We start from the raw sequence: 16942 nt of genomic DNA, 5'->3' as shown, positions 1-16942 counted from the left end.
ATTCTATATCACAGTTATACGGCGTAAAATATTTAAATTTCAAACACAGAAACATGCACTAAACAACGTTTAAACGTCTGATAGGTACTTTACCAAGCGAAAATTTCGTATTGTAGTAGCATATAGAGATTATTTAAAGCAAAAAAAAAAAAAAAAATTATGCTTTTTGATATTTCAAAGGTGGAAAGATAGGTTAGGATTTTGCTTTGAAATTGCAATATGCTGGAAGGGATTAGAAGTTTTTCAAATAGTTATGTTAATTGATGTTTTAAATGTAAAAGGGGAGGTTGAGGTTTCGGTTTTTGTTTTGAAATGACAATATGCTGACTTAGTTATAGTGTTTTTTAACATCAGTTAAATAACAACTGTTATATTTTATTAATTATATTTTTCAAAAGTACTCTTTCTTTTATTAAATAAAATGATAATATATTGATTATTATATTGAATTTAATGATAAATCATCATTGGATAATAATATCTTCATCAAATAGAATGACGATTGGCTCCAGTTACAGTGCTCGGTAACCATCATCACAAAGAGCGTTACATTCAAAGAACTGACTGAATGGAACGGGAAAAGCCCGTTGCTAACGCATGCGCGATACGGTGCTGTATGAGACAGAGAGTGGTTTGTCTTGCAAGCGTCTGTATGTGCCTTCTTGATAATCTTGATTCTACAATCGCACGCAATGAAAAGAGGATAAAAGAACAAAGATAAAAATAAAACTTTTCACACTTCACAGAAATTGAGAAAAATGGCGACAGATTCAACGAAGGTTAGGACTGCAAAAGGGAAACAATTATCCAATGAAGAAATCTATAATGGATTTCAGAAACTACGAAATGAACAAAGACTTCTTGCTAACAAGTTGACTGAAGTAGAAGTGGATTTCAATGAACACAAGTTAGTATTTTATTCACATTTTCAACCTACCGCTAAGTCAATTTTTATTATAATACTTTTTAAATGAATAGTTATTTAGATTGTATGTGCTTGTTATTATCTATTATTTTAAACACTCTAATTTCTGTTGCGAGAGCCCAATTTAAATTTTACAATTTGTAGTCTTATAAATAATTATACTACCTAATAACTTATCACCATGTGATAACCTTAAACACCCACACATCACATTGTCAATCTAAAAAGCTATTTTTGTCTTTTTTACTCTTCAAAATATCCTATCAAATTTCACATTAACTTAGTTTTATCGTATAATTCGAATTCCAATGATTCAGTTTCATATGTGTAACATCTTATTCCTATAAAAACTTATATTTGCTCACAGATGGATATGAGCTTTGTAATTTTCAAGCGCAAATGTTGTTTTCTGTCTGATTCAATGAATTTGCGATTTTTGCAGTATCTAAATGAATGAAGTTAATCCTTAAAGTAAGCTCAGTTGAAGATATATTTAATGTTATGGACATAGTAATTCTTTTTCATTGCGCTGGTGTTAAGTTAAGCCATAAAAACAAACTATTTACTTTGTCATAATTTTCAACTTAACATTCCTGTCTAGTCTCATCATCGAGTCACAGTCACCATATTATTATACTCGAGTAAAATGTAAAGATTTACACACAATTTTAATTGCAAAAAATTTCTTGCAGGATTGTCATTGGAACACTACAAGATCTAGATGGGGATAGAAAATGTTTTAGAATGTTCGGAGGAGTATTATGTCAAAGGACTGTCAAAGATGTTCTCCCCAACCTAATATCCACTCGTGATCAGGTAAATCTGATTTTCCAAACTCCAAATAACATAGTAAGGTCTGCGGTTGGCAGTAGCTTATTTGATTAACATTGGTGTTGCTGTCCTTGTTCATCATTCGACAGAACAGATAGTGCTATCCTTTCTAGATCCTCAACGTTGTCAAATCGTGTTTTGAAAATTTATCCTATTAAATTAAGCGAGCAATTTCTGTATATCTAAAACTGGTTATTTTCAATATCGGGAGACCGAGCTTTGCTTTAGAGTGTAAAAGCAAAGAAAATTTGTAACGAAAAATTGAATTTATAGTTTATATTTGTCTATTAATTTTTTCAGTCGTCAAATTATTTTTACAGTTATATGAGGAGGCACAACAGGCTTATGCCCAAAACTGTCCCTTTTCAAATTTATACTACAAAACAGTCCAAATCAAAATCTAGGTTAAGATGCTATCACTCATCAAAATAACAATTTATTCACACTCCAAAACCAAATTCGTCATCAATTACAAAATAGTTGTACTATGAATTTGATTTAGTATGATACACTATGTTTGCTACAATATTTGTTAATATACTACTTACTATTCTACACTAACAGCATCTAGTTACTATATTGGACTTTCTGAAAGAAACATGTTTTCTAAAAGAATGAGAAATAAACAAAAGTGAGTTTTTTCTGCTCGATTGATTATTCCTCTTGTGAGATTGCAACCACCACTAAGTACCTGATTGAATGAATACAAAAGTTCAACAGCTGAGTCATAATTTTGTCTCAGTCCTACAAACATACACTCGCTCACTCACTTTCATCATCAACAGACGACAAAATTTCCAGCTGTTTTTCCAACGACGTATTTATCCTTTTAATGGCGAGTTATCCCAGGGTTCAGACCTGGTGCAATTGAATTTTCATATCATAAACCTACTTTGTTCCAAATTTCGTGAGAATCGTTAGAGCCGTTTTTGAGATCCGGTCACATACAGATATATGAACATATAAACAGAAATTGCTCGTTTAATAGTTTAGTATATCTGGTTATTTATGTTCAACGGATCTCGAAACGGCTCTAACGATTCTCACAAAATTTGGAACATGGTAGGTTTATGGTATAAAAATTCGATTGCACTAGGTCTCATCCTTGGGAAAACTCGCTGAACGACATTAAAAGGATAATTCATCCTTGGCTGAAACAGCTGCGACTTTCGTCGTCTGTGGATAGTAAAAAGTGAGCGAGTGATTCTGTGGAAAATCAAAATATCGTATCCCCGAAATTCATAAGCTGATGTATAGGCAGCTGTAAAATATAAACACGATCATTTTAGAGAATTGTGTTTTGTTTATCAATAAAAAAATTATGAGCGAAGCTCGGTGCTCCGATATTAAATATAATCAACTAACAGTAACCCGTGAGGAAAATGCGATCTCCTCATGCCCAGGAAACATTTAAAATTTATTATTCTGTCAAAATCTTATTCATTCTATATTATAAAACTTCGTGTATAATCTTCATCAGAGTTTATTTTTCCGGCTAAAAGTTTGATTGGTCTTGAACCAGCAACCTTACTTTCATGAGTCGCACGTGCTACCAATTACAGAATTATGGAATCACTTGGAGAAAGATCTATAGGTTGGATTTTATTGTTGCGTAAACTTTGAATAACAAATTTTATAAAAATTGTAGTAAATTTATTGATAGCAATGAAAATAAGCCTATATTGGAAACACCCTCAGTAAATTCAGAAATTTTATATAAGGGGTGATCATATTGAATGCGTTTTATGCGCAAGTGTACGTTGGATCATGCATGAGCAGAAAAACAAAATCTGAAAAGTGCTATTGAAACACGTTGTGACTTTCATGTTGCTGCTCTCACTGAACGTAACCAGCAACTGCAAGCGGTCAGTGTGAATGTTACTATGGGTTGATAGAATTGGCTAACTCGGATTCGCTGACTCGCCATATGAATCAATACCATGTGATCAGAGCAGTTTTTATCCATACGGCAGTTTAACATGGAGTCAGCGAATTTTGAGTTAGCCAATTCTATCAACCCGTTACTATTCCTCTGTTCATATTTTGTTACTCATCTGCGTACGCACTTGGTCACATGTGCTAGTACACCAAACGTGCACTTGCACATAAATCAAATCAAAATCTTTATTGCCGAAAACATTGAACAATGTTATAACAACGTCAGTAGCTGAAAAATTACAAACAGAGCATAAATAATAGGCTACAAGTCACACATATAATACAAATAAACAATTACATAATTAATGTACTGGAGCTTTTATTGGAATATAAATATCACAGCAACTAAAATTGAGTTCGCACACAAATAACAAAAACTTAACGACACACTACCTGCTTAGTGTAGAATCTGAGTTGAAGTAATCCTTAATAGAATAGGAACACTTTTGAATGAGTATTTTCTTTATAATAGGACTTAAAATGATTCTCATCCATTGTTCTAACCTCGAGTGGTAATTTATTAAATATCTTGATACTCATTACTCATTGCTTAAAACTTTCCTTCAGGAAAGAAGACAATCAGTTAAAATCAATAATAAGATTAGTTGCCCTTTGGTAATCTGTCATGGAGTACCGCAGGAATCTGTCCTGGGACCTATATTATTTTTAATATATATCAACGACTTATTTAAGGGTGACTTCAATGGGGAAATAACTACTTTTGCTGATGACACTGCCTTGTCATATAATACAGACAATAAAATCCAACTTCAGTTAGAAGATCGCTCTGGTTTTCTTGTAATAAATTATCTATGAATGTACAGAAAACGAATTATATTATTTTTAGTCTTGCTGGGAGTCAAAGCCTTCCAGATCCTATACTTCTTCACTCATTTGACTGCAGACGAGACCAATGTGATTGTCCCATAGTTGAAATGGAATCCACAGTAAAATATTTGGGTGTGTTCCTGGATAACAACCTATCTTGGAAACAACATATATCAGTCCTTAAAAAGTCTCTCCACTTTTACCACAGAACAATGTTCAGATTGAAGGGGCTTTGCAATCAGAATATACTTAGAGATATCTATTATGCGTTTGCCCATTCAAGACTTAGATATGGTTTGAGTTGTTGGGGGGGTGCCTATTACACTACTTTGGATCCTATAATTAAGTTACAAAAATCATTTATTAGAGTAGTTGCTGGCGTGGGTTATAGAGACCACTCTTTTCCACTATTTCTCCAATCTGGGATTTTACCGCTGAGACATATGTATGTCCACAAGGTATTGTCCATGTTTTACTTGATAAATGGAAATGACGGTGTAACAGTGGACTATTGTGATTTGGTTGAGGGTCCCCATCTAACAAGAGGAGTGGTAAATCACAACCTACGAGGAGTCAGGCTAAACTGCACTCTTTCTAGGAAGTCATTTATTTTTCTTACACTTAAATTTTTCAATCAATTACCCAATGATATCAAAATAGTTTTCAGGTCTCGTGATAGAATACAGTCGCTTAAATCCATTATCAAGAAATGGCTACTAAGGATGATCTTGATGATCTTGAACTAATGGCTACCCGAGAGGATCTTGAAACCATGTACAACCCTATGATTTAATTTCCAGTGACGAATGATCTATTGCTCCAATTTTGCCAAACTGATTAATGTTATTTTTTTTTTCTTTTTTTCATTAATATATTCTTTACACACTTCAAAATAGATTTAAATAATGTTTTAGTGTTTGTTTAATAATTCTTAAAAAAAGTGTTTTGAGTTGAATTCATTGTTTCCTATTAACTGGCTCATTATTCTTCTCCGTTATATTCCTAAACTCTGGTAATGTAATGTTTTGTTTTTTTTCCTACTGTATTCATTTTTTTGTTCCATATAATTTTTGAAATATATTTTTTTGTTTTTCTTTCGTCCTGCGTGATGAATAATAGATTATTATAATTATTAATATTAGATTAATTTTTCATATATTTTCCTTGTTGAATTTGTATCTGCCAGCTTTCTCTGTTTTGTTTCTTGTCTAACTGCATTGCTCTCAACTGTACTCCATCATGCGGACGTGATTTTATCACTTGCATGATTGACTATTTCCACACATTTTTCATTTATAGCTGTATAGTGTAGGCAAGAATGGAGATTTATCAGTATTATTATTTATTTTTTTAATATTTAAGTGATGAATTTCCTTTATGTATTATACTCCATTATTATGTGTCATTATCATTATTTTAGTATTAAGAAGTAGTTGGTTATTTTCTTACTCTTGCACAAGCTGTTTGTTTATTTTGTTCTTTTCTTGTGGAAATAAATATATTATTATTATTATTATTATTTATTATTATTCATGTAGCGCCAATTTTTTTGAGCCGTAGTCCAATGGTGAGTGTCAATTCTAATATTTTGCCTACTTCTTGTATTGTAATCGTGAATGTTGCCATTCAGAGTACACTTGTGCGCATGCTTCCTCATATATAACAAACATGTAAATATGTAGAGAGAGGGAAGATTCAATAGTTTCAAGTTCAAGAAGAGTGGCTTACAAGTTGCCAGTGGTGATACATGACAAACTATTCTTACTGCTTTCTTCTGAAGCTTGAAGAGTGTAGGTGACATTGAGCTATTACCCCACAATTGAATACCGTAGGCTAAATAACTATAATATGAGCATAATATACATTAATTATCACCTCATGACTAACATATTTCTTAGCCTACGTAACATGAAAATACCCTTGGCAAGCTTGCCATATACATCAAGGATATGAGCTTTCCAATTAAGATTGTTGTCAAGTCTTAGCCCTGGAATTTAAAGGAACTGAATTTTTCTGTTGAAAGTGAATTGTAGGTTTTTAGTTTTAAGCTTGTTTAGGCGAAGAGTGTTAGCAGCACACCAATCTTCAATTTCTTTTGTGCAACTCTCAGTTGTAGTGTCAATAAAACTTTCATCAATAGGTACCACTAATACTTAATCCAAAGTCATCTGCAAAAGGTATGGGTATCTTTGCAGCATTCATTGATGAAATTTGGCAAGTCATTTATATAGAAGTGGCCCCAGTATTGATCCCTGTGGGACCCCAAAACTTATTACTTCTCCACTTGAGACTTTACCATTTTCAATTACTTATTGTAACCTGTTGCTGAGGTAAGAGCCAACGAGATTCACTGCTGCCCTGTCAAGACCATAGAATGATAGCTTATCACATAGTTTTACATGTTCCACTGTATCAAATGCTAGTGACAGATCGAAGGACCTTAGATTAACTTTTCTCTTCTGTTCCAAGCAGCTTATATTATCCTGAACTAGATTTAACACATTGTCACATGTACTCAAGTTTTTTTCTTGAATCCGTAACTGATCTTTCGATAGCAATTCGTTATTCTCAGTATTCAGCTAGTTGCTTGTGGAGGAGCTTTTCAAAAATCATGGAAAATATCTGTACAATACAATGGGTCTGTAGTTTTCTATTTTCGACTTGTTACCTTTCTTATGAGTAGGTATCATCTTAACTTTTTTGAAGTCATCAGGGAATATACCCAAGTCTATACATCTATTAAATATATGTGTCAGTACTTCAGATACCTTAGTAGCAGCTAATTTCAAAATAAGAGAGTTTAAGCCATAGACATCTAAGCAGTTACTGTATTTCATTCCATTTATAGTAGCAAATACCTCTTCAACCTTAACATGATTGAAGCTAAACTTTGTAACTGGTTTTGGTATTTTCTTGACATAATACCTGGAATCAAAATTGCTCTTGGAAATAGTTTTCATTTGCTTGTCTACTCTATCAAAAATCTATTTTTGTCGTCAATTGGCATATTACATTCAATTTTTGAAGATTTACTATTTTTACAAACATGTATGTTAACTATTTCCCAAGCCGCTTTAGTTTTGTTTTTACTATCCGAAATGAGTTTACTGTTATATTCAAGCTTTGCTTTTTTATTGCTATTTTATATTGTTTTTTACTCTTCTAATACTCCTCCTTTATAGTGACACTAAGGCTATCTTTATACAAATAAAATAATTGTTGACATTTTATTTTCAAGATTTGCAATTCTGGTGTATACCATTTATTATAATCTCTACTCTGGCATATCTTCCTTATCACCAGTGGATAAGCCATAATAACCGCTCCCATAAACAAGCTCTGAAATTTTTAATTCTATGACTAATATCATCGAGCTCATAGACAGAAATCCAGTTTAATGATTCTAGATATGCCAGGAATAAGTTTGTGTTATCTGCACTAATTTGTCTTAGTAATATTGTTTTTCTGTTTATTGATACAAGACCTATTTTCAATTTTAACTTTCAGACTCAAGGCATAATGATCCAAGAAAATAGTATGCAATACTTTAGTCCTCGTCGGCTGAAATGTATATCAGTGGTAATGTTGTCTATACACGATCCATGTGAATTAATATTAATAATATTTGGTCTCGTTATTTCCCTAGTTGTAATAGACATATTAAAACTAGCCAACAAGGTACATAGTTCATCTCTGCTTTCTGATTCAACATTAAAATCGGCTCCTAATATAACATTGCAATTAAAATTAAACAAATAACTCAAAATTTCATTAAGCAGCTCTAGGAATTTTCTAAAATTGCTCGTTAAAACACTATATGGCCTATAAACAGATACAACAATGATATTCAATTCCGGTATTCGAATGGCGCAAGCTTCGCATGTCATTTCCACTGACAAATCTCTTATTTTTTCTATTTCCCTTCATTCAAGCTCATTTTTTAAGAAGATAGCCACTCCATGAATTCTATTGGTCCTACAGAAATATGAACCTAACTTGAATCGATCAACATTCACATAAGTCATATCATCTTTTTTTAGCCAATGCTCGCTCAGTAATATTATTTCAGAATTATTCTCATGCACAATAGTTTCCAAAAAATCAATTCTATTACCTAATCCTTGAACATTCCAGCGCAATACATTTAATTGATTATCTTGTATATTTTGTCCATTTCTAAAAAATGTATATCAACCGAATCCGACGATAAACTCTTCATGTCACTATCATTGACTCCTTTAACATCATAGTTCATAGGGTTAGTATCAGGTGAGTCCGAATTTCCTGGGATTGTTTGTTGCGCTGGTGTGGGCGAGTCATGACTGATCTCAATCGTAGAGTTGTGTAACAAATCTGGAGCCTGGGTTGCATCTGATAGTTCTCCCTCGCTAATCATCGTGGAGCTTCTTCTGTTAATCTGCTCTGTGACCTGTGTCAGTAGATGATTTGCTAACACCGCCTTTCCTCTCCTGTTAAGATGAAGACCATGCTTGGTGAAATGCCATCTCCTGAGCAAGCAGTTTATATCCTTGTAGCTACGACCCGGTTCACCCTAGTAATCATTCAAAGTCTTTGATACAATGGAATTAGCATGGAAGAAATCTCTGTTGAGTTCAGGTGCATCGTATCTATGAGGAATACTGTAAACCTGGATGTTAGTTTTCAGCTTACATTTTAAAACTGTTTCCATTGACTCAAGTACAGACAATTGATAGGGTTCAATATGATGACAGTCATTAGTTCCCCCCATCACAACAACAAAATCCTCTTCTGTGAAATCACTGATAAAATTAAAACCGTCCTGGACTATGTGCTTGAGTTTTGCTCCTGGTTTCGAATATACAAAAATTTCAAATTCATCTCCTATATCAGTCAGGTATTTGCTTAGTTCTTCTCCTTGACTATCGGATAAAACTGTCAATCTTCTCTTCTTCCTACCGGTAGTTAGGTTTTCAGTCTCATTTTTCCTTTCATCAATGCCCATCTGTTTTCTATTTTCATGTCGGTTCACTGGCGTTTTACACTGGTGGTCCTCCGCTCCCATCATGTATTAATTTACATACGTCTCACATGCAGAAGCTGACAAATCTTCCGTAGAAAGCAGAGTAAATCTATTATTCATTATTCTCTCTACAAACAGTTTTAGATTCATTCGTATTTCTTGGACTAATAAAATCATTTTCAGGATTGTTCACACTAGGCTTAGTAAAACCGTTTACTCGTCCCATTGACTTATTTTGATTATTTATCAAGTCAATTATCGCAGTTTTGTTCAGCAGATCATCTTTCAATAGTTTTATTTCCGTCTCTGGAACCTCAATACTAGTTTTTAACATTTTATTCTCTTTCTCAGCCCATTCCTTATACACTAATGAGTCATTAAAATGCTCCTTCCTTTTATTCTTCTCTTCTTTCAGAAGCGTCGCCATCGAATCATTCTCATCTGATATATCTTTTAGCGTTTTCCTTAGGTCACTATTATCCGAAATTACACTGTCCAGCCTATTCAGCACTTCAACAATATGCGGGGTCACTTCAGCCACCGCATTGTCCGTTGATGTATCTGCAATACTCGCAAGTGAACTTCTGTTATTTATCGCGAATTCTATCACCAAGTCGTTACCCAGTTCGTTTTTTAAATCACTTAGTTCCAACCCTGTTCGTCATTATTTAACTTTTGGCGTCTGTTCCTGGTCAACATGCATTGGTTAATTTTGAAATTCACAAGTGGCGCTTGGAACGTTGCTAGGATACAGGTGTAAACAAACGACAATGTCAACAGCTGATAAAGTCAAAACGTCCTATCGCCGGTAGGAGGCTAGACTATCTTATCATAAGTCTTCGTAATCTGTTTGCCGATAATATCATCACAACACATAGTCCGGGCGCAAATGTCATGAATAAGGCACTCCGTGGTCATTTTTTAGTAACAGCCGTGGAAGATGTCTCAATTCTTCATTATTAGGTCTAGCATAATAAGGATCGTGATGATGATAAGTCGAAATCACAGGCAAACACCTCGGAAACAAGATGGCCGCCAAAATTTTCAGGGTTTTGCTATATCGCTTGTATTTCAATAACCGTTCAAGATATTCAACCGTTTTTTAGACGAAAATATTTTTAAAATCTCCTACAATTTTTGTCTTATAGAATTTTCCTCTAAAACGCATATTTTTTATTTATAACCTTCAGAAGGCCAAAAAACATTTTCTCTAAATTTGTTCAAATATCATTCCATTATAACTTTTTTTGAAAAAATGAGTTCTCCAAAGAAAACCCTGCATGATTTCTGGTGCGTTTTTCCATACGCATGAGGTAACAAGCTAGAACTATAGAATCGAATTTTTTTTAGAATTACAGACGATTTATTGAAAATCGACAAATTTTTGCCGCCATCTTGTTTTTTTCATGATGACAAACATTTTTGAGATTGCCGTCATTGATAATCTCTTTCTGCACATCATTATAAAGAGATTGATACCATTCTCAAGTCTGTACCTTCAAGGAGTCATGAGTTACACGGTTTTCTAATTGTTGGGATTGGCATTTGGTGGAAAAAGCGTGTTTTCCGCTGAAAAAAGTACATTTTACTCTTTTTCCGATGACACTCCAGCCGTAAAATATTGACTTACAGCCTCCAACAAGATGTCATTTTGAAGCTTTGGAAATATTCTACAACACTGTGCCAATAATACTTGTGTTTGTCTACTGCGAATACATATACAGGGTGGAAAGTGAAATATTGTCCCCGAAAAATGTATGTTTCAAGTTCTTGAAGTTGAATAAATAATGGAAAGAGTGGTCGAAATGAGATGATTCTCTCGAACATCATTGTTTGGTTAATTTTAAACACTTTGGTGGTAAAACCAGTCCGATATCTCTCACAATAACTGAATAACAAGCGATATAAAAATTTCTGTCAATAATGACCGCCATCTTGTATTATTCAATGATGTCGAATATTTTCGTTGTTTCCATCATCAATATTCTTATTCGTCTTGTTGTAACGAAGAGATTGAGACCATTTGCAGTCTCTATCTTAAAGTAGTCATGAAACAATCGATTTTATAGTTCTAGCTTGTTACCTCATGCGTATGGAAAAACGCACCAGAAATCATGCAGGGTTTTCTTTGGATGGCGCTGGAGAACTCATTTTTTCACGTACAGCTCATGAAGATATATCGTTCCAAAGTTAAAAAAACGCTCTAAATTTCACAGATTCAAAATTTCTCTGTATCTCTTGCACAAAAAAAGTTATAATGGAATGATATTTGAAAAAATTTAGAGAAAAAGTTTTTTGGGCTTCTGAAGGTTATAACTAAAAAAATATGCGTTTTAGAGGAAAATTCTATAAGACAAAAATTGTAGGAGATTTTAGAAATATTTTCGTCTAAAAAAACGGTTGAATATCTTGAACGGTTATTGAAATACAAGTGATATAGCAAAACCCTGAAAATCTTGGCGGCCATCTTGTTTCCGAGGTTTTTGCCTGTGATTTCGACTTATCATCATCACGATCCTTATTATGCTAGACCTAATGAAGAAATTGAGGCATCTTCCACGACTGTTACTCAAAAATGACCAAGGAATGACATTTGCGCCCGGACTAACACTCAAAAGTAGACGTAGTTCATCAAACATGCACAATACTGAAACAACTTATACGACACTACTTTTACTATAATTTTCAGCCGGCACAAATATTGAGGTTAAAAACTAGAGAAGTTCATAAGTCTTTTACGAAAAGAAAGCTATACGGCCACTAACTATTTCAGTTTTCTCTGAGAATACTTTATTTACACTTTTCGGAAATCAAATAATAAATAACTTTGTAAGTAAAACAAGTTAAATTAATAATATTATAGAAAGCACACTAAACCACGTATTATTACCGTCAGATCAGGCCTGCCACCCACCCACATATACATACGCATTCAATTTGATGTGTATTGACCTTAAAATTGCAAGTTTATCAGTTTATTAGTTCATGTAGTAATAATTCGTCAATTGTAGATTTCCTGTTTTTATATTATTATCCTGTAAGAAATTCCTTCCTGTTAGTTCAGTTAACGAAGGTTTATAGAGGAAAAAGTTTGGAAGACAAGTTTTGACCCTGCGGATCTGTTTAGGATAGTAGAGATAAAATATCCCCACCTGTACTAAGGGGGTGGGGTGGTTAAAAAGTACCATTTTTTGGTTTCTCGCATAAAACTCGAAAACTATGCATTTTACGAACATAACTTTTCCATACAAAATTGAACGATTTTTAACAAATTTTATAGTTTTCCAGATATCCGCTCATAAAGGTGTGACATTCAAAACAAAACACGTTTGCCTCCAATGTTTTGCTATTTTTGCTGTTATAACTTTTCAAATGCCGCCACAGTGACGGTCACAAGTTTAGGTAACTTACAAGTATTTCAGACTCCTATTTGATTTGTAGATTTTTATGGAATAAGCTTTCTATGTATTCAGGGGAAAGATTTAGAAACCAAGTGTTAAGTTTCCTTCTCGAATAGCTTTAAATGTTACTGATGCAGCCTGTTTGAGAGTGATGGGCAAAGCATTGTAAAATTTAGGAGCTAAAAATAATAATGGCTTGCAGAAGAGAGTGTACCTGGGTCTAGGGCAAGGATAGTATAATATCTACATACTATTCTTGAGCCTAGGGCACCTTTTACGTGAAACTTTTTAAACGACTACAGTTATCAAAATTGCAATAGTCTATTGTTACACCTCCATTACCACTAATTTGAAAATCATTAATAGCACCTTAAAATGAAAATGAATCTTACATACTGGTAAAATTTTAAGATGGAAACTATTACTCATCAAATTCTACAGCTGTATTGGAAAATTTTTTTATTCTATTCATTTATTTACAATATTCTTATCTATATCAGTACTATTATAATCATTATTGAAACATTTATAATGATTATATACTCATATGTATTGGTCTGTTACTACAATACAGCCAGGTAGACTTGAATAAGGCTGAAATAACAAAAAAGTAATATGTTGGTTATTATTAATTAATATCTCGTTGGAAACTAATGTATTTACTTTTGCAGTTGAAGAACCTGATCGAAACTCTGAACGATCAGCTAACAAAAAAAGGAGCGGAAATTAACGAGTACAAAGAAAAATACGACATTCGATTTCAAAGAGAAATGGGAGGTCCTTCAGGAAGTGGTGGTGGGGGTGGAGGAGCAAGCCAAGAAGGAGGGGAGAAGAAATCAGAACCTTCGAGAAACGTCATCATGGTGAATCCAATGTAAATAACATTATTATAATAATTGATGGACAAGTGAACAATGTGATCGAACGTTATAGAGTTGCGAGTGAACACCGAGTGCTTGAATAATATCAACGAATTGGACTATTCATTTTCTGTGAATTCGTTGATCATCATTGTTTTATCTTATTAAAACTCTTCCAATGAGATGTCACAAATCTCTAAGCTAATCAACTTTTCACGGCATAGAAATTCTCACAGTATTAGTTCTTGTTTTCAAGCAATTCAATCATAGGAGAAAACGTGAGACTTGAAAATCGTTTTTTTATAATGTTATTTAAATTGCTTTACTAACGTTGTGTTGTGATAGTAATATTCATTGTTGTTCTTACTTAGCCTCGAATTAATGTAATGCTTCAGAAATCTAATGTGAGATAAGAACTGATGGATTAAAAAGTACGTTGATTGGCAACATTTCATAGTTATTTTTTAAAATTATAAATCATCCATGAAGTCTGTAAGAGGGATCCATTTTGATCGTGCTCATCTTGATAATCCAGAATTTTATTATTATCTTACTTTTTTGTTAATCTATGATCCTGTATGATTTGAAAAAGTTGATTGTATGGGAGGGTCATGTGTATGAGAAGGCCGGCTGCGCGGTAACTTTACCCTCCAAGACAGCAATAATACAATTCAATCCTGTTTTGTATTTCAATCCTAGCCAGATTTCTATAGGCCGACAGGTTATTCTAATTGGTGGATCCAGTTTGAAAAATAAATATTTACTGAAATCAGGTACTTATACAATTAGGTACTTTATTGTTCTGTAAACCTTACCAATGGAAAGATATACAAATATTTTTTCACAAAATTTACCTTAGGGCGGGCCCTATTAAGCTGGATTCCCACATATCAGCAGTTATTGGAAGCTCGGCCCTCATAGTCATGTCTTGAGTTTCGGGAGAAGGTATAAGTTACTAAAACTTATAACTAGTGGCCAAGTCAGGTTTGTATGGTGGGTGATCGAAATTATCCCAATTGATTTGCTGGAGAAGCTTTTGGTTGCACCAGCACTGTGAGTCCGAGTTGTCATGCATCACAACGATTCCGCAAGTCATTTCAACTGACGTATTTCATTTTTCGAGACCATTCACACACAATCTCATCACTCATAATGTTTCCTGCATAAACTTGAATCATTATGGCCGGGACACACATATCCGCACCGAGACCGTGCCGCGGCACGGCCGAGTGTCGGACGTACTACGGCGAGTGAGAAAATAAATGCTTTCAAACGTGAAGGGACACATACTACTGCACCGCGTCAGCACCGTCACCGTGTTTGTTGCCCGAGCCGTGCCCGCGCCGTCACCTGCTAGTTCAGTTTACTTTTTGACGGTGACGGCGCGGGCTCGTTCATCATAGAGAGTGAAAAACTTATTGAAGTGGTACGGAATTTTCCAGTTTTGTACGATCAAAGTGATGAGAAATATGGTTGAAAGGAAAAATACGTTAAACCAGAAGTAAAATTATAACCAAATAATAAGTTAAGACAATGGTATAATAGACATAATATAATAAATAATAAAATGAACCACAAAAAATATAAAGGAAGGTGACTGTGTCTTAAATTTCAAATTTAAAACTAATTACGTTAGATACTGAACTCCTTCACACTGTGGTTTTGGTTTTTATTAGAAGAAAAAGATAAAGAGAGATAAGTCAGGGTCGTGTTTAAGGGAATGTATAAAGTGAAAGGCAAAACAAAGGTTAATTATGAATTTATTAATAAACTTTAAATTGAAATTAATTTATAAAAATTGATTAAAATATAGTAATAATTTAAAATATACAAGATGATTGAGTTTTTGAAAGTACTACAGTTCAAGTTTAATTTTATACAGTAAAAAATCTGGTGTGGCGCACTCACACAACTTTCCTTGTCGTTATGAAAATTTATCACCTGACGCTAGTGTTCCCGCGCATAAAAGTCTACTATTCAAAGATCCAAGACAGCTGGTGACAAGACAATAACACTGGAGACACACGAAGTCTGCTACTTCTTCATAGTGAATGATTCAATAGAATCAACAGTTGCCAACAGTTTGCAATTGAAATAATAACATTTTCTCGAATTTCGAGCTTATTTTCAATTTTAAGTGAAAACGTTACTAAACATTAATTTGTAGAGATTTTCATGCTTAATATTTTCCACTTAGAATTTTTTGTTTAAATTGTATCTGAAGCCTAATACTTGAGAATCTAAAATCAAACTTTGCATAGATGGGGCGAAGCTCCTGGAATTTTTACAGATATGAGACTTGTGGCAGTTGATAGAGCTTATCAATGACTATTTTAGGTATAAATTTGATCAAAATCGTTGGAGCCGTTTTTGAGAAAATCGCGAAAAACCCTGTTTTTGACAACATTTTAGCCGCCATCTCTAATTGATTTAGATCGAAATCGTTTGTGTCGGATCCTTATAGGGGAAGGACCTTGAGTTCCAAATTTCAAGTCTTTCCGTTAATTGGGAGATGAGATATCGTGTACACAGACGCACATACACTCATACACACACACACACACACACACACACACACATACAGACCAATACCCAAAAACCACTTTTTTGGACTCAGGGGACCTAGAAACATATAGAAATTTAGAAATATTGGGGTACCTTTTTTTCGGAAAGCAATACTTTCCTTACCTATGGTAATAGGGCAAGGAAAGTAAAAATTTAACAAACAGTTCCTATTTACCAGATTATTTTAAGAGTAAAATATAAAATCAAAATATTGAGCACCACTAGTTAAAAATACGATTACAGTCAAAAATAAAAGAATTAATAAATTTCAAAGAATGATTGTGATTAGGGGAGCCTTGCTTCAATAAACTATTGTTTGTGCTTAGAAGAAAATTTCAACTATAAGCTTCAAGAAATTAATTAAGACTGTGTCTATAGATATGAATTTAAAAGAAGTAATAATTAAGTTTGCTCTTTACTATGATGCTATAAAATTCAATAAACTTATTGGGCTTTTTAGGGTGGGGTGGTGTGGATTTGAGATTTAGAAAATTGAAAATTCTAAATACAAACTTTACCTGGTTCAGTCAATTCCCTATAGGATAATTGAAGCCTGAAACCAAAGGATCACTCCTACACTGAACACTGTCCA

At 33.6% G+C, this 16942-nt stretch overlaps 1 protein-coding gene across 1 annotated transcript; it reads left to right on the top strand.

Moving 5' to 3' along the window:
* Positions 1-663: 663 nt before the first annotated feature.
* On the top strand, positions 664-14234 carry LOC120352413 (probable prefoldin subunit 2). Its single transcript, XM_039432752.1, has 3 exons — positions 664-907; positions 1618-1741; positions 13597-14234. Exons 1-3 carry the CDS (start codon positions 759-761, stop codon positions 13801-13803), a joined length of 480 nt encoding a protein of 159 aa, XP_039288686.1. The 5' UTR covers positions 664-758; the 3' UTR covers positions 13804-14234.
* The last annotated feature ends 2708 nt before the right edge of the window (positions 14235-16942 follow it).

The sequence above is a fragment of the Nilaparvata lugens genome, chromosome 7, assembly GCF_014356525.2.
Source record: "Nilaparvata lugens isolate BPH chromosome 7, ASM1435652v1, whole genome shotgun sequence".
Classification (NCBI taxonomy): Eukaryota; Metazoa; Arthropoda; class Insecta; order Hemiptera; family Delphacidae; genus Nilaparvata; species Nilaparvata lugens.
The sequence above is the reverse complement of the archived record's forward strand: the minus strand, read 5'-3'. Positions and strand labels throughout refer to the sequence as shown.